The following is a 22,722-nucleotide window of genomic DNA, read 5'->3' on the forward strand; positions in this document are numbered from 1 at the left end:
GGGCAAACCGGTCAGAACCACCGCCCCCTCAGAGGCCGGCCCCTTCCTATGTGACGACCGGCCGGGGAGGGGCCCCGCGGCCGGTGGCGCCCCGGCAGCGGAAGCGGGAGCGGGGGCGGGTCCTCGGCGGGGCCGTTGGCAGCGGCGGCGCGGCCATGCAGGCCAGGCAGCTCCGCTGGGAGACGCTGGCGGCTCTGCGCAACTCCAGCAAGGGCCGCCTGAAATACTGCCGCCACTGGCTGCAGGACGAGGTGAGGGCTCGCCGCCCGCCGGCCTCCGTGCTGCCCTCGGGGCTCCCCTGGGAGGCTGAGGGGAGGGGAAGGGGATGGAAGGGGGAGGTCCGGGACCTGGTCCGGCTGCCTGAAGGAGCGGGGAGAAAGGGGTGTGATGCTGAGCCTCCTGCTGGAGCGGGGAGAAAGGGGTGAAAAGCTGGTGAGGGGTCTGGGACGCAAGTCCTGTGAGGAGCGGCTGAGGGAACTCGGGGTGTTTGGTCTGGAGAGGAGGAGGCTTAGGACAAACTTTATTGTTCTCTGGAACTGCCTGAAAGGAAGCTGTGGGGAGCTGGGGGTCGGCCTCTTCTCACAGGTAACCAGTGATAGGACCAGAGGGAATGGCCTCAAGTTGTGCCAGGGGAGGTTCAGGTTGGAAATGAGGAGACATTTCTTCTCAGAAGGAGCAGTCAGGCACTGGGACGGGTTGCCCAGGGAGGTGGTGGAGTCACCGTCCCTGGGGGTGTTTAAGGAAAGGTTGGACGTGGTGCTGAGGGACAGGGTTTAGTGGTGACAGTGGTAGTAGGGTAATGGTTGGACCAGGTGATCTTGAAGGTCTTTTCCAACCTTAAGGATTCCAAGCTTAATGATTTCCAAGCTTAACGATTCTGTGATTCTGTGAAAGCTGGCAGAAGAAATGGGAAGTGGCATGCTGAGCCGCTGTTAAGAGGCACCTGCTGACCCGTGCAGGTGTTCTCAGTTGTGTTTGTTCATGCTTCCTTGCTGTGCTTCGTGCTCACAACAAGTGTTTTCTCCCAAGGATGTCTTGGAAGGATGCATGTCGCCTCTCATGCTATCCTCTTATTCTGGCTGGGTCCTGGACAGGATAGCTGGACAGTCAGACCAGGAAATGGCACCCTCCAGAACTTCAACACCTAACAAATACACTCCGCGTACAAATCAGCTACCTCTCAAGAAGGTCGTGTCTGCCAGCCACCAGGGCTCTTCACCACTTTCATCTACAGTGCTGAGTGAAACAAAGGTAGCTCTCTAATTATAGCCTGAATGTGAGCAGCTATGTGGAAAAAGTATGTTAACTTACTGCCGTAAATTGTCTGATAGAGGTTGGTTTCTGCTCTGTTAATTTGTGGGGAAAAAACGTGCTTGCTTCCAGCTGTTTTTTTTTTTTTAGCATAGCCAGGGGATGATAAAATTGGTGGTAAGATCTTCCTGAAATAACTTCCACAGCAGGCCAAAAGCAAGCTCTTTTTCACCATAACTAAGGAAAATTTATTTGGCGTGATATAATCACGTGGATTAGTAGCATGGGATTCATCCATGTGGAAGAATATGGTCACAGAGTAGGATCAGGCCTGTTGTAAGAGTCTGTGAGTACTCTCTTAGGCTCTTCTGTCTCTTCTCTGGAGTCTGAATGACTGAGATGTGTTGTGGCTCTTCCTGAAGAATGATTCAAAGTATAAACTGGTCTTGGTTTCCTGCAGTGTAACATCTTCAGTGAATGCAGAGAGAGCTTGGGGCTTTTTTAGGGGCTTTTTTAGGTGATAGTGAGCCCTTGTGAAAGTCCTAGAGGCTATTGGTATCTGCTGCCAATTTTACTGATTGGGAAGAGCGACTATCACAACCTCATGTGGGTGCTGGAAGATACTCAAAATCATGAGATTACGCTTCTGTGTTATTTAACTACTCTAAAACTCATGTGTTGGTTGACTCCTTTGTCTGTTTCTCTATGTAATGTGCAGTTTAAGAGACTTGATTTACTTGTTTTCCTCCATGAATTTCTGATACTATATTCAGTCACTGATTCTACTCGTATGCTGACCACATAGGGAAATAATGGTCTTAGTCTGCTGGAAATGGATCAAGAAGTCCTTCCAACACTCCTTCCATCTAAAGTTACGGAAGTTGAAGGCTGTATTCGGATGTATGAAGAGGTGCACAGGTTGAAAGGAAAGGTAAAAAAAAATAAATAAATAAATAAGGGGGTGGGGGGCTGAGGTGTATGTGACTCACAGGAGAGCCATATAGCTGGAGGTAACAGTGCTCAGGTTAAAACAACAGGGCAGTTGTTTACTGTATAAGGTTTAGGATAACCTCAAGTGGACCACATTGGCTGTTTCTAGGCAATTTCATTTGTATTTTCTTCTGGTGAATTGTGGTGGTTATCACATTGTGGTGCCTCTGGCACCTGTGCAATCTGCAGGAGTGGCTCAGGCAGCGGCAGGAGCAGCAAGAGCAGATGGTGAGGGCAGTGTATGACCTTGCAAGTGAGCAACTGAAGCGTTTTGATGAACTGAAGGAGCTAAAGCGGCATCAGGAATTCCAAGATTTGCAAGAAGTGATGGAGAAGAGGTGAGAATAGCTCCAATATCCTTAAAATACTATAGCATCTAACCAAAGCGATGGTTAATTCTTAAAAATGTTTAAAAGTAACTTGTTGTGTGTTTGTGTTTGTATTTTCTTGATCATGTCTTTAATAGACCTTTTTTTTTTTCCCCCGTGTTTATGTGTATTTTAGCTTAAAGGAAACTCAGGGACAGCAAGAGAAGTTGAAAGAAGAACACCGACACAGAGCAAAGGTCTGAGACTTGTAACAGTTTTCTTTCATAAAAGAGCATGACTGCTTGGTAGGAACTGGAAAGACCAATTGATTTATTTGTCTACACATAGTATTCCTGGGGTGAGAACGTATTTTCTGGTGCTGCACCAGGCACATGCTGTGTTGTTGTGGAAATTCAGTGAAGGCACATGCGTTACAGGAGCAGAACAGTGGAGTCTTTAACTGAACTAACTTCCATTCAAAGTTTGCTGATGTTCGTGCTTGAACTAGGCTTTGCTCCTGCTATATGATTGGTCAAGGTGTTGTCTTGATGGGTACGGTGTTTTTCTTTAAAGATTAGTTTGTCTGTACTACTTCCATAGAGGTGGGGTCTTGTTTATAAAAATAGCACGTTGTGACGTTCTTAGGCCTATCCTTAGAACTTTGTCTGTTAACTCATTTGAGGAAACTTATATATACTTATTTTATGTCTTAAGATTCAATCTGAATCTTTTTATTCCTAACTCCATGGCAATCAAACAGTCCTGAGATTCCCTGTGAACCTCTTATTCTCCAGCCCTGAGGCTCCATGGATGCTGTAAGCAGCAAAATTTGTCAGTCGTGCTATTGCAGCTTCTGTAGCACTTCTGTATTCAGAACCACATTCAGACTACAGCTGGTGAAAAATTTTTTGTTTGGTTGGTTTTTCCCCATGTGCAGTTCCTTTCATTAAGCCAGGAAGGACCTGTAAAGCTAGAGTTGCTTAACTCCGTGTCTATTTTCTTTCTCTCCCTAGGTATTAAACCTAAAACTGCGTGAGGCACAGCAGCAGAGGCAGCGTCAGGAGGAGCTGGAGCGTTTACGTAAGGAAGAAGGCCAGGAAAGACTGCGTCGCCTTTATTCCATCCAGGAGGAAGTGCTACAGCTTAACCAGCAGATTGATCCCAATTACAGACACAAAGACTTGCCAAAAATTGATCTTTCTGCATACAGTAGTCGAGGCAACCAGATCTGTGGGCTGGTTTCAGGACTCATCCGCACCGCTAGTGAGGTAGTGGCTCTAGGGTTGTTCTTAACTGTGCTTCTTCTTCCTTTTAAAGCTCCCTGTAATAGTCTTCAAAGGCAGCTTGTTTTGAGACAGTTAACTAACATGTCACAGAGATGTTTTTAGATGTTTGGCCTATAGAGCAGCTAATTCAAAAGGCAAATTCTCTTCTTTGACACTTTAGCTGTGTGAAAATGGCTTATAAAAATGCATAAGGATTTCTGCAAGAGAGACTGTTATTAAAGTAGTGCAGCTCTTGATGCTGTTAAGTTCCTTCTTGAGACAACCACGGAAGTGGAGTGGTTCATAAATTATTAAAGAAAAATACTGAATGCGGTAGGGTACTCCTATCTTAGCAAGCCTTTTTGCAGGAACTGTGTTTCCATGAAAAACACTTTCTCTATGTGAAGGTGAGATACAAACCTTGAAAAATTAAACACTGTAATAATGGTCGTCATCTGTTCCAGATTGTCACGGGTATCTTCCTGCAAAGGAAGCCATCTAGTCTTTGCATTGGGGTTCCGTTCCACTTGTCAAAGTGTGTTATTAATTTTTGTTTCCTAAGATCTTGTGAGATCTAGTCATGGACTAAGACCCCCTTATGGCAAACTTTATGTACAAATAAAGGAGAAAAAGATTTTCACTAAAGAGGGTAAAATGTGTAGTTGGCTCCTGGATAATATGAAAACTAGTGCTTCAATGGCTTCTTGCTCTTACTGTTGGACTACATGTAGTGGAACTAAAGACTGATGTTCTGTCGCCTTCTCTGTTTCTTGATAGAGAGGTTTCCCTACTCAAGTGGATGTGGCCAATATTGAACGAGCACTGCAGGAAATGCGGGGGCTGATATCCAGCATGCAGCAAGAAATCGCTGCAGCTGTGGAAGAAAAAAAGAGGAGAGATGAAGAGAGTCGGAAGCAACAAGAGTTACAGAAAAAATCACAGATGAAGGCTCAGAACGGTGCCCCAGCGCAGCTGCCAGGGGGAAAGCAGACAAAGGAAGGTTGGTTGTTACTCTCCCCTTGCCGTTTCCTCCTTATACACTTTCTTATTGTTTTGCCAAATCCTATTTTGGCATCTTATTGTTGCGATGACGTACCTTCTCGTAGCTTTAACTTTTAGCACAACTAACAACATGGTTATAGGACGGCAAGCAGCAAACTATCTGATGCATAAGCTGACTTAAATCAGGTGTTCTAGATTTTTGGGTCTTCGTTAATCTCCTGATTTTTAATTTTATTTATTTTCTTTTTTATTAGGACATCAAGTTAAGACAGACAAAAGTATTATGCGTTGGTACCAGGAGCTTCAAGATGCTGCAAACCGGTGTGCTGCTTCTTTCAGTGCAATAAGCAACTGCAAAGACAGTGAGGTACGAACAAATGATTAACACTGTTGAAGAGGGATTATCTTGATCTCTAGTGGAAGTAGGAGAGCTTTCATAAAAAACATTTCTAGCAGCAGCCCCTGTTAAGTCTGCTCATCCTCACTGTCATAGTAGTAATGAAAAAAATATATTAATCTGTCACAAAAATCAGGAGCTGTAGAGCAAAATTGTAGCCTACTTTTTAAATTCTGCAGATTACTTATTTTCTGCAGTTTTAACAATCTGGATCGGACTGCTATAGAGTATTAAAAGACAATGCTGTATGCTGCTTCTAATGAATTACTTTTCACTCTTGCTTTTGTCATTTTTATGTATCATTCATTCTTCATGAGATTTTTTCCTGTTGATTTAATGAGTGCTTTACATCTTAGTGTGACTCAAACCTTGAGACAGAAAAATGTTAAACAGTGGGTTCTGAACATTTACGTTACTTTATTTTTTTCTAATGTTTCTCAGTTATATTCATTTGTCATACAGTCTGCAGCAGAATAACCTTTACTCATTTAAGTCCTGAACATCGATTCAAAATGCAAATGAAACAAAACCTGTTAGATGCTGCCCATTCTGTCTTTTCCTCCCAGTACGTTATGTGCATCTGAAAATCCAATAGATGTGTCCTGAGGCAAAACTAACCCACTTGTCTACTGTTGGCCTTCTGGGGGTGTTTTCAGCTCTTAAAGATTGTGGATGCAGGAACCTGGCATCTTACTGTCTCAGGAAGAGTTTTTTACTCATTCTGTTGCTGGTCTTCTAGGTACATATAACTGTTAAATTAAATGCTAGCTATTCTGGAAATAAATATTCTGACCTCAGTTCCGTGAGATTGGGTTGTGTAGTATTTTCAGTGGATTTAATTCAGCTAAAGATGAGTTAGGATTTAGGGCTGAATTCTTACTTTCAGAATTTGGACCATAAGGTATATATTGCATCAGTGAAACTCTGCCTTTCAGCCTTGATCAATTCTCTTGCCTTTAAAGTTTTTTAAAATGTTTTTTGTTGTTGTTTTGCAGGTTAAGAAGACAAAAATGGACTTGCAGAAAGCAGCTACAATCCCTGTTAGCCAGATCTCTAGCATAGCAGGTCAGGAAAACACAAAGAGCTCAATCCAACTGTAATGCCTTTTACTGTAAAGATTTTAGCAGAACACAGTGTATCCAAGGTTTCTATAATCACCCTTACAGAAGAGAGCTGGTGTAGGAAGAGGCCAAATCTTTGTAGAACAGTGCTTGCTTTTGTTTTTAGAGTCTGTTGCCTCCCTGAGGAGCCTCTTGCTTCATCGTAATTCAGTTTCTTTAATCAGATGTAGCAAACGAGCAGTTGCAGGCGTCTTGCCCTTTAGGGTGTGGGTCTAGTTTTTGTGCAGTTGATGTGATCTTTTTAAGGCTTGTCTGCTTTTTCCTAACCTTCTGTCTCCATACATTCCTGATATATTTACAGGCTCTCAGCTGAGAGAGATATTTGACAGGATCAATAACCTACTCTCTGGAAAGTCTGTTCGGAGTGGAGGGCAAAATGTATCAGTGACTCAGCATCCACAGGGTCTGGATTTTGTTTATTACAAACTTGCAGAGAAATTTGTGGTGAGAAACTCTTCTCTTTGTTGGGGTGGCAAAGGTAGCTGGTGCTTTAGGAAGCTCTTTTGGGTATTGTCCTCCCTCTTCAACAAACAAAATTCCTAGGCATGTGTTAATATTCATATTGATTAGAGAAAGTGCTTTACGAATTAAAAAAAACCACAACAAAACAAAGAAGGAACTTTGTTTCTCTTTTCTTGTCTCTCCCTCCACTGTTTTATCTTTTCTAAGAGGAATTATTATTTTAAATTCCAGACTTACACGCTGCATAATCTTAACTAATTTGATATAATAACAGTGGAAAAAAGGTTGGTAGTTATTTATGATCTATGACAAAACTGTACATATGCTCAAAAACCTACATCTTGGCAGAATTGGAGGAAAAAGAAGAAAGCGCACAAGAGTCAAGCTTCTGTCCCTGCTGTGCAGTTAGCACCTCCCAAAAATGATGTATCATTGTTTGAGTTGCTTTTTGAAGTTGGCTTTTTTTTTTTCCTATTCTTCATTTGGTGAATTTGGGTTGTTTGAGACTTTAATTTGTCAGTGCAGAGACAAAATACATGCAAAAAAAAATTTCCCATGGAGTAAAACTGTGACTGAATTTGTAAACATTAGAATATGGTTGTTTGGAGTAAAAATATCTGTGCAGCCTTGCACTTTGTGCCTGAAGATGCTAACTCCTTTTTTGTGTCCTGAGCCAAGTTTGTCATCTTCTGTGGGAGCTGACGACACAGGGCCTTGTCAGCTTTTTTATGGGTGGCTACAATAGTCGTAGAAACATTAGTAGAGGCTAATTACAACAGAGGAGAGGGAACAAAAAGATATTTTCAATTTGTTGTCTGAGAAATGTCTTGGAGGGGCGGGAACAGACTTTTCTTTCCCTCTTCCAGAGTCAAGGAGAAGAAGAAGTAGCTTCTCACCGTGAGGCAGCTTTTCCGATTGCAGCGGTGGCGTCAGGAATCTGGGAAATACACCCTCAATTCGGAGATCTCTTTTTAGCTCATCTACACAAAAAGTGCCCATATTCTGTGCCATTCTACCCTGCCTTCAAAGAGGGGACTTCTATGGAAGAGTATAAGAGGTAAATTTATTACTGGAGTTCTTCAGCACGCACTCAACAAGGGCTAGGACTGTATTCTTGTGAGTGAACTCTGCTTTTCCCCATCTGTACTTAGGCACTGTGACGTGCTTGCATAGAATCTGGAGGTTTACCCACAAGTGTGCGGTTCCCCTGATTCTGCACCCCTGGAGAATGTTTTTCAGAACCTCTGGAAGTGTTTTTAGGGATAATGGATGCTCTTTTGCTTCTTCTTCCATGTTCTTCTCAAAGAACAGTTGATAGCCATAGCTTGATTTGACCTGAAATATCCAGTACAGAACCTGAAGCTTTTGTGTGGTGCAAAATAGTGGAATATATGATCCAGAATGTAACAATCAGACTTTGCAATAATTCTTACATGGTTTTGGATTATCCTTTTCTCAGTACATTTGACTTAAAGTAAATTGAGAAGTGCAGGGACTCGTGTGAATGTGTTTTGCTGTCCTAATACTGGAACATCTTCTCATACTTAGGATGCTTGGATATCAAGTTAAGGATTCTAAGATTGAAGAGCAAGATCATTTTCTTAAACGGATGTCAGGAATGATTCGTCTTTACGCTGCTATCATTCAGTTCCGGTGGCCTTATGGAAACAGACAAGGGGTATACGTATATGATGTTATAATTAGAACTCCATTAGTATCCCAAGACTCTACTAAATGTATTATAAACTTGATTTGCAGCTGAACCTAAACTAACTCATAATATTTGAAGAGAGATGGTCATAACCATATTAAACAAGGCAATGCAAAGTACTTTGTATCATAGACCTTTACTTACTTTCTTGGTATTTTCATAACGGTCAGGTTGGATGTAAGGCTATTGTAAAATAACTTTGTAAAAGTGAAAAGAAGTTTGAAGACTGTCTGTTTCGATAATAGCACTTTGCATATTGTAAAACAAGTGGTGGTTAGTTTTTTCTATTGTTTTATAGACACATCCTCATGGGCTGAGTTATGGATGGCGCTGGCTTGCTCATATGTTGAATATGGAGCCTCTGGCAGATGTGACAGCTACACTTCTTTTTGATTTTCTGGAGGTCAGTGATGTATGAGCCTACTTAGCAGTAGCAAAACACTGGAAAATGACAAACATTTTTTTTCCTTTTTTTTCTTTTTTTTTAATAAAAAAGTCATTATTGCTTTATGAGACAAGACAGTAAATAGGTGAATTGCTGGTTAAAGGGATCTAAACTGGTGACACTGTAGTGTCTGAAGGGATTACTGACTGAGGTGAGGTTTGTTATGATTTTTAAGAACAGTTTTTTTAACTTGTCCATTTTCCTTCAAAGAGAAGATGCATAATTCCACATTCTCGCTAATACAGCCTTAGAGTTGAACGATTTAAAAAATTGGTTTACCTAGACTGCGTGCAACTTCTGTTGTTATATTTTCCTTTTAAATAAACAAAACAGAAACCTTAAAAAAATAGTTGCATGCTCCTTTAAGAATAAGGTTTGCTAGTCACTTGGCGCCAATTCATACAATGCAATGCAGAACGTAAGGTCCTGTGTCCTTTCCAGATGAATTACTTCATAAGACAGGATGGATTTTTCAGGTTGGAAAGGAGAGTCTTACGTATATTAATCCATATCCCAGGATACATGGCTATCCTAAATAAGAGCCAAAGCTGGAGTCAAGGGAGATGCATTATCAAACAGAAGCAGCTTTTGTGCTTATTAAATGCCTTCTAAAGAATGTAAAGAAGAGAGAATAAATTATAAGGCAAAATACACCAGAGGCATTCTGTAAACTGGCTATATGAATAAAATTGATAAGTACATACTGCACTAATCAAGGTTGGTAAATGACCACAGTATACATTAGCAAATGGTATTAGGGAAGGCTGTTCATTTTTGAGGGAGGCTGGAGTGAGAGGAATTACAACATCAAATTGGTATTAGTGATGACCACCCAGTCAACAATGAGAAAAGGTGATTGTGCTAGCAGTAGGGCAATCTAGAACCTTTGCTTGTTTTAGTGTAGGTATAGGTATCTGTCTTAATGTCTGAATTAAATATTCAGTGATCGATATTGAACAGGTTCATTGAAAGTGTTATGCTATTCTGAGACCTGATTCTATACCGTAGGTATGTGGTAACGCTCTCATGAAACAGTATCAGGTTCAGTTCTGGAAAATGATATTGCTGATCCGAGAAGACTACTTCCCAAGGTATGATATTTGTTTTTAGGAATGTGAAATAATCCTTGTTCTTACTTTTTGGGTGTTTGGTGTTTGCTCTTAAAAGACTCTTCCACCTTTTCCTATCTCTGACATTCACCTCCCTATCCACTTGCAAATAAAACTCAACTTTCTAAATAGATTTTGAGACATGCTGTTCTTTCTGCAGGATTGAAGCAATTACCAGCTCTGGACAGATGGGCTCTTTAATACGTTTCAAGCAATTCTTGGAGGTAAAGCATTTTTTTTCAGTTTTAGAGTGACTTTTTCCTCCACTCCATTCAATATATGCATCATTCCAGTATTGATGCTGGCGCTGCTTGCCTCACACTTGATAGTCCGGACCTGTAGCTATGATGTAACCTGTCTTTCACTTACTGAATTGTCTTAATGATAGTTACAATGTCAAACATCTTGCTTCTTTCTTACCTCACATCTGTTTTTCTCAGTGGAAAATTATTTTGGTTATAGTTGATGTTCAGTGAGACTAGTTGCAGTGAGAGGAGATACAAGGGCTGAGAACGATTCTGCTGAGTCATTTCTGTAACAGCTCATTTTCATCAGTGGGTTGCTTACTTTTTATGTTGTCCTGATTAGATTATGAGGAAGGAGACATTCTGAGCTGCTCTTTGTAGCGTCTCATTAGCATTGTATTTTGTGTATGTATTTTTTAGAGAAAACTTGCAGAACTGTTGAATACTTTGTGTTGTGAATGTTGTCTTAAACTAGAGCTATCATATTTTATTATCATAGTTTGTACTTTAATTTCAAAACAAATTTTGATACTTTGTTAGCAATGCTTTGAATGTGTGCAGTAAGAGCTATCAAAATCCCTGAGAAGAGACGGCAAATGAAGATACCCATTTCTTTTTCATTTTTTTTTTTTGTTGTTGTCTCCTCTTCACTAGGAATGTTTACAGAAGAAGGAAATCCCATTACCAAAGGGCTTTCTGCAGTCTTCCTTTTGGAGGTCATAAATCAGCATATACTTCTTCCTCTCTGGATGTCAGTGCTGTCAGACCTGGCTTCCTGTTTACATATAGAGGCAAAACAAATTCATTTTGTATTTGGGTGGATGAAGAGATTATATTCAAACCGTGTGTTAAAGTGTAATTCAGTAAATTTTATGCTGCGTAGAACAAAATATGGTTTCATTTGTTGGAAATGGATAAAGCTGTTCTTTATTTTGGATTTTTATAGGTTTTTATATAGTAGATTATGGAAAACTGAGAGTTTTTCCTTGATATGTTTAAACATGTGGAAGATAGTTTACATACAGTATTCTGATAACTTCTGGATTTCACTATAAACACTTGGACTGAAAATTTGCTCGGTGCTGTTCTGTTCACGGAAGTGAAAATACCTCAAAGCTTTACGAAGTCTTAACAAAGTAATCAGTCTCAGAAACCTACTGGTGAAACTTTATTTTTGTTATTTATTATGTCAAGCTTTTGTAATTCACTTCCCGTTGTGTTGACATACTTGCATCCTGTTTGTGGCAACAACATTTAAAACTACTGAGAGACTGGTAAAAGGTACTTGGCCTAGCATCGTGAACGTTTCTCTCTGTTGAATGTAACTTTGCTCCAAGAGGCAGCGTTCTTGATCTAAGAGAGGTAGACTCACTGTTTTAAAAACTTTGTGTGGATAGTAACTTTATGGAGAAAAAGCTGAGTTCCTGAAACTGCAGAAATTCTGTGTCCACTATCCATTAAGTGGATGAAAGCTAATAATTTTATTAAAAAAATAATAACGGTGAAACAGTGCATTCATTTGAACACTTTGGCTGATGTTCTGTCATCATTTGAGGGGGAAATGGTATGCTTGAGTTACCTATGGTGCATTGAATTATATTTTATAATGACCATTTTATATAAATATATTTCTTTTCAATGTTATGCTATTTTTATGTATAAAGTACTGTAATACTTTTATACCAATGGTGGATTATTCTGAGAATAGTTCATTCTAGAAATCTGTTTAAATTTAATATTAAAGTTTGATTTTTTTTTTCCTCTTTAATCTGACGTCGCTTGTTCTTTTTTCTGTAGTTATTGGAGAATACATAGCATGGGGGATCAGGGTGGTGGGAGATTTGTTTGATGGGTATTGCACTGTTCTTGAACTATTTTGGTAGTCTCCAAGATGAGAAAATCTGCTGCAGAGTTCTAGAAAGTAGTACGTGATTTTTTTCAAAATACTGTTACAAGTTAAAATTATTATTTTTACCAGATTGTTTTTTAATAATCCTAAAGGTTTCACATTTTGAAGCTGTAGAATGTGGACTTTAGGGGGCCATATGACAATGAATTTGATTTTTTTTTTTTTTTTTTTTTTTTTACATAGCCCTCCAACTTTCTGAGAAAAGATTGTAATGTATATACTGTGGTACTTAGGCTTTTAAAACCTTGAACTTTGACTTTAAAATTGACTGGTAATAAACTAAATTTGTATTTGGTGTATAAATTTTGTAAAGTGACACTGGAATTCATTAGATTAACATTACTGGTGATTGTTCTGGTATGCTGGAAATCTTCTTCCAGTATCCTTTAACAGGTAAGTACTACAACTTTCATTAGTATACTTGAAAATGCTTAGTTTTTTTTTATATATAGAGTGGAGATGTTATGAGTACATCTTGCATATCTGCAATTATGTTGGAGACTCGCTTTATCAAGATAGTAATGGGTAGTGTCTGTTAGAAACAATTGTTTGCCTGTGCCAAAACACAAGGGGGGATGTGGTGGTATGTACAAGATACAGAATCTTTCCTCATTTTGGTTGACAGGTACTGGGGTTTACTAATTTTTTTTTGGGGGGGGGGTGGAGGGGGGGGAATATAAGTACCTATTTTCATTAATAACATATATGGTATCCCTTTCTACCTCAGTAAAGGGCATCCAGATATTTATATGCTATTTCAAGAACATTAATAAGGTTTTTTTAATTGAATGGGTGCTCTTCTAAATAACTAATAAATCAATATTTATTTTTAGATGTAGCTTATGGTTGCATCTGCTTGAGCTGGTGCTTGACTTGTATCATGCTGTTCTGGTTTTTGTTATTTTAGCAGCTTCGAATGTTAGCCATTTGGTGTTAAGTTGTGGTGCAAATAAGGTCCTCTGCATATATTAAAATGGCACCATATGCATATTCATATCAAACATGACAAGTGAGAGCATCTCATATGTGAAAATACTGCGTGCTCAGGACCAGATGCATTAAAATTGCTGTGAGTCATACTCTTCCTTAGAGACAATAGTTTGAGGCGGTCCTACGGCTTCTGATGCAAGATCAGTGCCAGGGTGCTTTTTCCATTTAAGTCCTTTAATAAAAGAAAGCGTTATTAACTCCAAAATCACTAAAAGCCGCTTGCTGTGTTGGTCCTATGAAGTTCTGTTTTACTAGGCCTCTAAAAAACAGAGATTTGGGTAAACCTTATTTGCCGTGTCTATTTAAAATATCTCTTTTATACAAAAGGCTCATTTTCCTTTGAATTTATGCATCGGCTTTTTAAAAATAGATGATTTTTGACAACTGTGTGCACCCTTTTGATGTTCTGCCCTTGTCGAGCTTGTGATTCTGACATTGCGGGCTACTTCAAAAAGACAGCCTTAACCATATCTATGTTGTGTATATATATATATTTAATAATGGAAAGCTGCTGAGGCTGCTGCTTGCAGTCGGGCCTATCGATTGAATTTTCACAATCTACAGCAGCTCTGCGGTGAGAGCAGGAACCTGGCCCATGCGGGGACTGAAAAGGGGGGCAGAAGACCCCACTGCTGCGCTAATTAAAATGATTTCCAATCTCACTTGTTTTTGTTTTTATTTTTATTTTGAACGTTTGCCATGGCTTGGGGACAGGAGGGCTGAAAGGCCACCACTCGGCCTTCGCCCTCAGGCGCCCTACCCCGCCCCTCGGCGCTTTCCGGAGCCCCTCGGCAATTTCCGGAACCCCTCGTCACTCTCCGGAGCCCCTCGGCTCACTCCGCTCCTCCCCGCATGCGCACTCCCTCCGTTCTACGGCGCTCGAGTGGGTGGGGCCGTCCCCTCCTCCCCCTCCTCCCTCCGATTCCTTCCGAAGCCCTTCGGCCCTTTCCGCGGCTGGCCGCCCGTTCTGCGGCGCTGACGTCACCTCCGCGCTCTATAAAAGGGCCGGCGCGGGCAGCGCGGGGCGGCCGTAGCGGCGGAGGGGAGGCGGCGGCGGGACGGGAGCTGCGCACCGACCCGGTGAGGCTGCGGCTGGGCGCCGCGCTCGCCTTCTTCCCACCTCCCTCGGGTAAACCGGGCCACCGCCCCGTCACGCCCCGCTCCGCCGCTGCGGAGACAGGTGTACGGGTGCGCCGCGGCCGGGACTCGCCCCTCACGGCGGTTTCCTGTAGCGCCCGGGGGGGGGTCTCGCCCCTCAGGGGAAGGGAGGGGAAGGGACGGGAACCCCCCTCCCGGTGGGGGGCTGCAGCCCCGGGGCGAGGCGCGGATAAAGGGCAGGCGGGCGGGGAGCGCCGGGATCCGCCCCGGGCAGCCTCGGGCGGCGGCAGGAATTTCGGCCGGCGCCCCGGGGTGGGTAACGCGGGGACAGCCCCCGGCCGTGCCCGGCCGCTCCCGGCTCCTGAGGAGAAAGCCGGCGGGGCCGGGGCACCGGCAATGGCTTCCTCGAGCCGGCCGGCCCTGCCCAAGGTCAGCGTGAGGGGAGAGGGGGACGGCAGAGCCCGGGGGGCCGCTGGCAGAAAGCCTCTCCCCTCAGAGAAAGCCTTCACCCGCCGAAATCCTCCCTTCCTCACAGAAAACCTCCCCCCGAAAGCCTTCCCTCACAGAAAGCCTCCTCCCTGAAATCCTCCCCTCCTCACGGAAAGCCTTCCTCCCCTCACAGAAAGCCTCCCCCCATCGAAATCTTCTCCCCCTCACAGAAAGCCTCTCCCCCAAAAAAACCTGCCTCCCCCTCACAGAAAACCTTCCCCCTCAAAAAAAAGCCTCCCCCCCACATAAAAGCCCCCCAGCCTCCGCTCCCTCCAGATGCAGGGCAAGCGCTGAGGTTTCCCTCAAAAAAAAAAAACACAACAGTATCTATTCCTCTCCTTGCCTTTTTATTTCTCTATTTATTTAACATAAAGAAATGACCGTCTTCCCCCTCCCCAGATTCCTTGCCCACCCTTCTGGGGTTGGAACGGTACAAATACATTGCCAGTTCATCAATACGTGCCACTGAGGTAATCAGCTGCCCTGGTATTTAAGGGAGAGCGCAAGCATTTATTGCATGTATCGTTTTTCTGGCAGGTCCATGTCGGCTGTTTAGGATTTTTAGTACGTGTTCCAGTCTGAAATGTACGTGACAATTCAGCAGTCTTTCATACATATTTAAATAGGCTCTGAACAGCAGTTGTCTGGAGATGGCAAATGAACACATGAGGGGAAAAAAAAAAAAAAGGCCTGGAATGGTTCGGTATCTTTCTGGAAAAAAAAAAAAGATAATCTATTTTCTTTTGGTGTTTTGTTTGGAGAGAAGTGCCAGAAGATTCCAAAGACTATTCTCTGAAAGGCCTTGGTCAGGGATTCAGATTTTTTCAAAACAAATATTAAATCACGTTGTGTGGCTTTTTTTGTGCATTTAAATGCGACTAGCAATCTGTCCTTCCATGAAATCTTCATTTGTCATTATTTGCTCTGCACGATTTGTAGGTAAGGAACAAAAGGTTAGAAAATAGGATGTTTTCTGCTGCATTGTGTGCAGGATCTGTAACTGTAGTACTGGAACTGTTAAGCTGTGGAAAATACTTGAACCAGGATAGCAGGTTACATTGTTCACATGAAGTAATTTATTTCCGTTCATACTGGGGGGAAGAAAAGTACATCTGGACAGGTTGGATTTAAATTGAATTTCTGTTGTTTTTTAATCAGATTTAGAGGTTATGCTTCTATGAGATCCATAGTAGATGAAGTTAAACGTATTTATTGTATTTTTAATTTTAAAAAAATGTAATAACAAATACCAAATGTCAAAGACTGCCTTTTCAGCCTTCTTTACATGTTTTTCCTTTGCACAGAAGCCATGCATCTCTTTAAGACAGGGTGTTACCTCCTGGTGTGAAACCCCTGTTTCTCAACTACTACATTTATAACTAACCCTAGTAATTTAAAGCAAATAGCTTAGTATCGTTGTCTTCTTATGTACTTAATATATTTAAGGGGTTCCATTGTTTCATTCACAAATACATTGCTTTTTGAGGGGAACTAGTTGTTTCCCTGGTATCAGAGGAAATGATATGAATTCCTCCCTTTTCCCTGCTCCATGTTAGTGTAGTGTGGGAGTTTGTTTTTTCCATTTGTCCCTGAAGTGTAGGCAGCAGAAAAATGGGGTGGAGCAGACTGCAGATGCTGTCAATGGGGATTGCCAAGCGTCGTCCAGCATTGTGTTCCCATTGCTGACCGTGGATCAAATGGGGTGGCAAGCTGCCTTCTCTCTGCTGCAACTGATACACGTTAAGCTATGCAAATGCCAGGAGAGATATGCAGCAGCCTCAGCAAGCACAGACACAGAACTGCGGTCGTCCATGAACTGCTTCAGGGATTGCAGTGCGCTCATGGGGAAAACAAGAGTTAGGGGATGCAGGAAGTTTTCAGCTAAATATTTAGTGGATTAGGTACACCTAACAGCTATGTAACGAGCCATCTCAAAGAATACCTTCTGTTGCAGGTGCTACATTTCCTTTTTACTGTAGCAATTGAAAGTAAACATCTTTGTAGATATATATATATATATTCAAAACCTTCTCACTGAGTTTGTGTCTTTAAATTAAGCCACCCCGTTTGATTACTGTGTAGCAAGAAGAGTCATTTGCCAAGTCCAGATAACTTCCTTTACTTTCTGTTTTGACCTTCAGATTGTTACAGGTTTTTTTTGTTGTTGTTTGTTTGCTTTTTTAATTAACTGGAAAGGTTAGCACATACCAAAGTAATTAAGTTTTCCTGCTGATAATTGTAACCTTTTTGCATGGGGAGGTCTGTTGCTCGCAATAGCTTGCGTAACAATAATGCCAAGTTGTGTTATGTGGCAAGGAACCAAAAGGAAAGTATGGAATGCGTGCTGTGACGGAATATGCATTTTGGAGAGAAAAAAAATGAGTTGAGCTATGTCCTTCCACTTGTAGTTAGCTGAATGTTATCTCGATTTCCCCCTCCCTTTCAGACTCTGCATTCCTCCATCATGTTGTCATCGTTTCGTAAAGTCAAAGTCCAGGTATTTTCACGTAATGCATGAAGTGTCATTGCCACACTTGCCTGCCTTTATTGCAATGACCTGTTTGTAACAAAAAGCCATTTATCTGGGAGTTTGTCCTATATAGCGTACGATTTATTTGTACTCCAGTGTTCAGTCCGATCTGACTTTCCTTTAATGCTCTGAATTTTCTAATTTCTCTGTGTAATGCATGGTGTGTGAACATTTCATGGTGTCTGAACATTCAACACGTTCAGGCTGTTGGTGTGGATTAATTTTGTAAGAGCTTTTTGTTTTAAAGAGTTCTTGAGCAATATCTTTTTAGTTGTAACATCTAAAAATCAGCCACGATCAGATTTACATTGCAGAACATTTAAAGTTAGCTTTGGTTCCCGTTCCATCCACCTGCACAGATTTATAATCCCCATCCTGTGCTCTAGCTGCTCGTGTGTGTCATTCTCAGTTCAGTGATGGTGAAATAAATAGGATGTGTGGACCAAGCTCAGACTTCACCTGGGAAACACAAGCTACGAGATTTTATCTGGAAATGATAGCAAACGTGCTACAATTAAAATTATAAAGAAAAGATGCTAACTAGGGATAGAAAATGCTGGATAAATTATATAATATCCCATTACCTGTAAGCTCTGCGTTTCTGCAATGCAGTCAAGGTGATTTGCTTTCCGAGGAGCCTGGGAGCAGCACGCAGTCCTTGCCAGCCCTGCATGGTTTCGTCAGAGGTCTGACATGGAAAACAAAGCCAAACCCAAACACCTCGAACATAAAGGCACCAAATTCAGACAGGCGGTTCGGCTGTCTCTAATGCAGCTTCTCTGATTTAGCTGCTCTTATTTGAATAGTGGAATGAAAATGTTAAGACTGAATGCCTAAAAGAGCAGGTCTGTAATCGACTTCCAGGCTTCAGAAGTACACAGTTAAGGCTGTGCACAAACCCTCTAATCAGCCTCAGTCACCGGGTTTGCAACCTGCTTCAGTTCCAATGTGATTTGTACCTTTGTTTAAATGCCACAGTTTGTATGTCCCTGTAATGCAAACTCAAATTTTGGGGCATGTGAGGATTTCAGCTGCACTGCGGTTGGTTTGTATGAGGCTGAGGAATTAAGCACCGACTTCAGCACGTCTCCCTTTTTGTACCGAGGCACTCGATTTTCTGCCTTGGGCTTCGCAGTCTTTAGGAGACCTGTGATGGCAGCCAGGAGTGGTGGGACGCAGGGTTCTGCTGCACGTATCCCCTTGACGTTTCTTTATTGCAGGTTTAAATTCATAACAAACCAAACGAATGTGCATTCATTTTCTTTCAGTAGCATTGCAAATCTGCAGGATAGGGTGTATGATAGGCCGTCCTCCGGTTACTTTCATAGCCCGGAATGCTTCTGCAGCTCCCTTCTTAGCAGCAGCAGCCAGTAGGTACTTCCAGAAGCTCCTTTATTCACCTGCAGTACTCACACAAACTGATCTAGCACTAAATCAAACAGTCACGGTGGTTTTGTCCGAGGTGTACCTAGCGGTCTGCTTCTTACCCGGCCGTTTGAGGAAGCTGCCTGCAGAACAAATGCAAATGGGAGAAGCGCGTCCTGCTTTTTCCCCTCCGTCCTTTCCTCACGAAGGTTATTTTCGCTTCCAAGATCAGGATTCGCATTCCTTCGCTTCGAGAAAAGAGATGAGCAATCCGTTCCCCTCCCAGCAGGGAGGGAGTGGCCGATGGCAGGGCTGGCGGCTCCGGTGACAGGAGGCAGCGAGGAGCCCAGAAGTGTGCGAGGAGCCCAGAAATGCCTGGGAGCAGGGAGTGTTTGGGCAGGGAAAGCAAAGCGCTCACTGCAGGCTCACCAGGGACGGGTGCTGAATGCGCGTAACGCATCAGGACTTGTCTTACCAGAAAGTCATTATTTTACTACATCTTCAGATAGCGATCTTTATATATGGATATCTGATTGCTTTTCAGGCAGAGTGGTTTAATTCTTTAAGCCTCATGTTATTGTTTTTAAAAATCCGCCAAAATCTACTGCACAGCGCCCGATGCGTGTCACATTTGACTTTTTAAATCCCCGAAACGTCCTCCCGATGTTTTGGTGGGGGAAATGCTGACATCTCTTCTATGTCTGCCCTGCTGGCATCGCTCTAATTCCTGTCTAACCCTCCTCGCCGCCGCTGTTTGCCCAACGTGAATGATGTTGCTGACATCACCGCTGTTGCACTGCGGTGGCTGTCGATAGCCGCAGCTGTGTATCTCCGTCCGCGTTTCAGCGGGCAATTTGTACGGCTTGGGGAAGGCTAATCGTCTGGGCTTCAAGGGTGAGAGCGGTCAGTCCGGTTGTTACCGGTCTGCCTTCTTCAGATTTTGGCTTCAATCTACTCAGACTTTTTTCTTTCTTTTTTTTTTTTTTTTTTTTTTGAAAAACACCACTGCAACAGCGCACCGAAGCGTTTCTGATCGCCCTTTGGCGAGACGTGAGCGCTGAGCAGCTTTCCAAACTTGCTCCTGCAGCACGAGCGCGGGGTGGCAGACAGCCCCGCGCAGCGAGGCCCTGCTGGTGTGGAGGCAGGAGGCCAGCAGCAGCCCCGGGCCCGGCCTCCCCATGGCACCCGGGGCTCGGGCTCTATCCAGGCTTATCGGCCCGGCGCAGGCTGCGCCCGGCGGCAGGGTGGGGCCGTGTCTGCTCTGGGACAGGCTGCGCGTGCCCCCGCGGCCGAGGGTAAGCTGTCGCTTCTCGATGGCCGTGCTGCTGGGAGGGCAGCTGTGTCGTGGAGGAAGGCCGAGCCTTTCAGAGCGTGGCTTCGCAGCGTGTCCTGGGCTGGGGGCAGCTCATGGGTCGCCCACCGGACCCCTCTCCCCCCATGTACTCTGCCCGGAGCCCTGTTCTCAGGTGCTTCCAGGCTTCCCCACCGCCCTCACCGTGCAAAATTCCTTCCTTGTGTCTCATCTAAACCCTTGGGTAGCTTAAAGCCGTTCCCCCTTGTCCTGTCGGCCCTCTCCTTGACGCAGAGACCCTCCCCAGCTTCCCTGCAGCCCCCTTTAAACACTGGCAGCTGCCCTGAGGTCTCCCCGGAGCCTTCTCTAGGCTAAAAACCAGGTGATGCAGTTGAACCGAAAAGGCTTAGAAACATCTCGGAGAATGGCTTTGTGTTCCAGGGGGATGCTGCAGCTCTCGCCTGGAAGCGCCGGAGGTAGGCTGCACCACTCTGCAGCATCGATGACTTTGGAGTTCAGAGCTCCCCAGTGACTGCTGATCGCGTTTTGGCACCGCGGCCGCTCGCTGACGTCAGCTGATCTGCTGCAGGAAAGAACAGTCTATTATTGCTAGACCAAAGCACTTCTTTTACAATTGACTAGCTCGACTTGCTGTAGTTATAAAGGGAGCCTTTCTTTTAACCAATTCCAGCAAAAAGATGGGCCAGATTGCATGATTTGTGTGGTGAGAGGCAAAGCAGCTACCGGGCTAAAGCGCAGGAGGCCTCCTTCTTTCTTCTGATGTAAAATAGTTTAGCAATTTAAATAATTTAAATGACTTACTAATTTAAATAATCTAATTTAATCATTTAAAATAATAATTTAAAGCGATTTGAAATAATTTGGCCTGTGGGGGTTGTTTCCAATACGGGCATACAAGCTGACTGCACGGCGTTCCTAAGACCAAGCGGGGTTTCGTTTTTTCCTGGTAATGGCCTTCACCAGAACAAGGGGCAAGATAGGATACAGTGGGGTGTTTGGGCTGTCTGCCACTTTGTTTTTCCTGAACACTGTTCTGTTAAAAATAAAAGAGTTGCCGGATTCAAACACAATGTAGCAGCACGGGCAAGGAAGTTTTTTAGTAATAACTGTGTTTTCTTGCCTGCTGTCTGTCTGTAGGGGAAGGCAGCATGAAGCAGAGCTTGAAACAGCCGCTTTCCCAGGAAAACTGAGCTGTGGTTGAGCTCAGGCTATGTTCACAGTCTGGTCTTTTAAAACTCCAATACCCCAATCAAGTGGAGCCATTGGTACCGCTGCCAGATGAACCCAGATGAACTGCATTTATACGGCACAGCCCCCACAGACTGTATTTTCCTTGCCCCTTTTGGCAGTAAGGAATGAAACACGCAGGCCCGGAGGAGAAAACAAAGCTGAATTTTCCTTCCTTCCTTCCTTCCAAGTGCCGCAATGCAGTTGGGGCTCAGAGTTCACCGGAGTAACAACTGCTGCCGAAACGCTGCCCTGCGCGGGGTGGGACTGCGGGGAGGGAGCTGGGGACGTGTGAGCTCGCCCCCATATGTTCCCTTCTATCAGATGGGCCCTCTACGAGTGCTTGGAAACCGAACAGCAAACATGGCCCTGTAGATAGCGTTCCAGCCCGTGGGGTTTTTCGTAGCATTATGCAAGATATGGGTCTAATTAAAGCGTGCGGCTAGCTAACGACTAAATAACGTAATTGAATATCTAACAGCGTAGTTTAGAGCTCGCCTGTGTCTTTCAATGTGCACTTCCACACGTTGCTGCTTCTTTCTACTTGATAGCATTGATGGGAAGCACATTTAGTTCGGTGCTTACAACATTTATAATAAAAGCATTGACTGAGCTATCCGTGTAAACACTTGTACACCCAGACATCAACCGCGCGATTGTTCACGCGCGGAGTGTTTGTTGCAACAGCTTCTTGATATGCACAGCGGGTTGGCAAACGACTGCCTCACTATCCAAACTCCAGTGACCGTAGTGAGTCTGCTTTTTAATTGGTGTAACGCTTCTGTCCTAATGCGTACGCTTCTTATTGAAAATCAAATTGCGTTTTGAATGTTTAGGAATTAAAAAGGGAAGGTTATCCCAATTTTAACAGAACCCTAGATAGATAAAGCAGAGCAGTAGTCAGTTCTTTGGTGCCTGCGGTAAAAATACCAGCTTGTAGTGTGTAAAGCAGTGCATGAGGGTTTGCAGTCGGCAGGATCATTAGGTATACAAAGTGCTCCTTTAATTCCTTGTCTGCTCACAACATCAGCTCTGCGAAACGCAGTGTGAGTCTCAGTATTGGCTTTTGAAAGCTTGTGTAGGGAGTGGCAGGGTGGGTTCATAACTCCTTAGTTGTCTGAGAGAGCAGGGGGTAGATGTATTGCACACGTGTATATATATGCATGTATAATATATGTATATATGTGTATATATATGTATATATATGTGTACTTACGTGGACCGGTTAGCTGTCCTTTAAGGAATAGTCATATATATTATTAAATTTATCTATATTCAGTATTTTAAATAAAATGTTTCCACATTGTACTAGATGTACAAGAAACATCTTACATTTATATATCTATGTGTATATATATATATACACAGACGTATATACACATGTGCACAAACACATTTTTAAAGCACATTTTATAATTTGTGTTGGATGCTTGCATAACACAGTTTGAGATGGCCGATATACAGCAGCCATATTTTTCTAAGACAGGTCGATGTTA

At 43.2% G+C, this 22,722-nt stretch overlaps 2 protein-coding genes across 13 annotated transcripts in view; both read left to right on the plus strand.

Moving 5' to 3' along the window:
- Positions 1-24: 24 nt before the first annotated feature.
- On the plus strand, positions 25-12,074 carry GLE1 (GLE1 RNA export mediator). 2 transcript variants are annotated; one of them, XM_083807898.1, is made up of 16 exons: positions 25-251; positions 1,030-1,251; positions 2,057-2,182; positions 2,431-2,579; positions 2,746-2,806; positions 3,563-3,817; positions 4,592-4,814; positions 5,071-5,183; positions 6,209-6,278; positions 6,636-6,778; positions 7,663-7,853; positions 8,345-8,474; positions 8,806-8,910; positions 9,961-10,043; positions 10,222-10,285; positions 10,961-12,074. In XM_083807898.1, exons 1-16 carry the CDS (start codon positions 156-158, stop codon positions 11,027-11,029), a joined length of 2,100 nt encoding a protein of 699 aa, XP_083664024.1. In that variant the 5' UTR covers positions 25-155; the 3' UTR covers positions 11,030-12,074. The 2 variants fall into 2 exon arrangements, with proteins under 2 accessions (XP_083664024.1, XP_083664023.1); XM_083807897.1 differs by lacking the exon at positions 25-251 and adding an exon at positions 373-585.
- A 2,059-nt stretch (positions 12,075-14,133) lies between these two features.
- SPTAN1 (spectrin alpha, non-erythrocytic 1) overlaps positions 14,134-22,722 on the plus strand; it is a 51,065-nt gene continuing 42,476 nt past the window's right edge. For 7 of the 11 annotated variants that reach the window (XM_083807899.1, XM_083807903.1, XM_083807902.1 and 4 more), the window contains exon 1: positions 14,134-14,285. Coding sequence is in view for 4 of the 11 variants with exons in the window: in XM_083807908.1 (XP_083664034.1) it covers positions 17,257-17,289 (33 nt within the window). In the remaining 7 variants the exon portion in view is untranslated. Of the gene's footprint in view, positions 14,286-15,333; positions 15,378-17,238; positions 17,290-22,722 lie in introns of those variants that run through there. The other 4 variants (XM_083807908.1, XM_083807909.1, XM_083807900.1 and 1 more) reach the window with 1 other exon arrangement.

The sequence above is a fragment of the Anser anser genome, assembly GCF_964211835.1.
Source record: "Anser anser genome assembly, chromosome: 21".
Classification (NCBI taxonomy): domain Eukaryota; kingdom Metazoa; phylum Chordata; class Aves; order Anseriformes; family Anatidae; genus Anser; species Anser anser.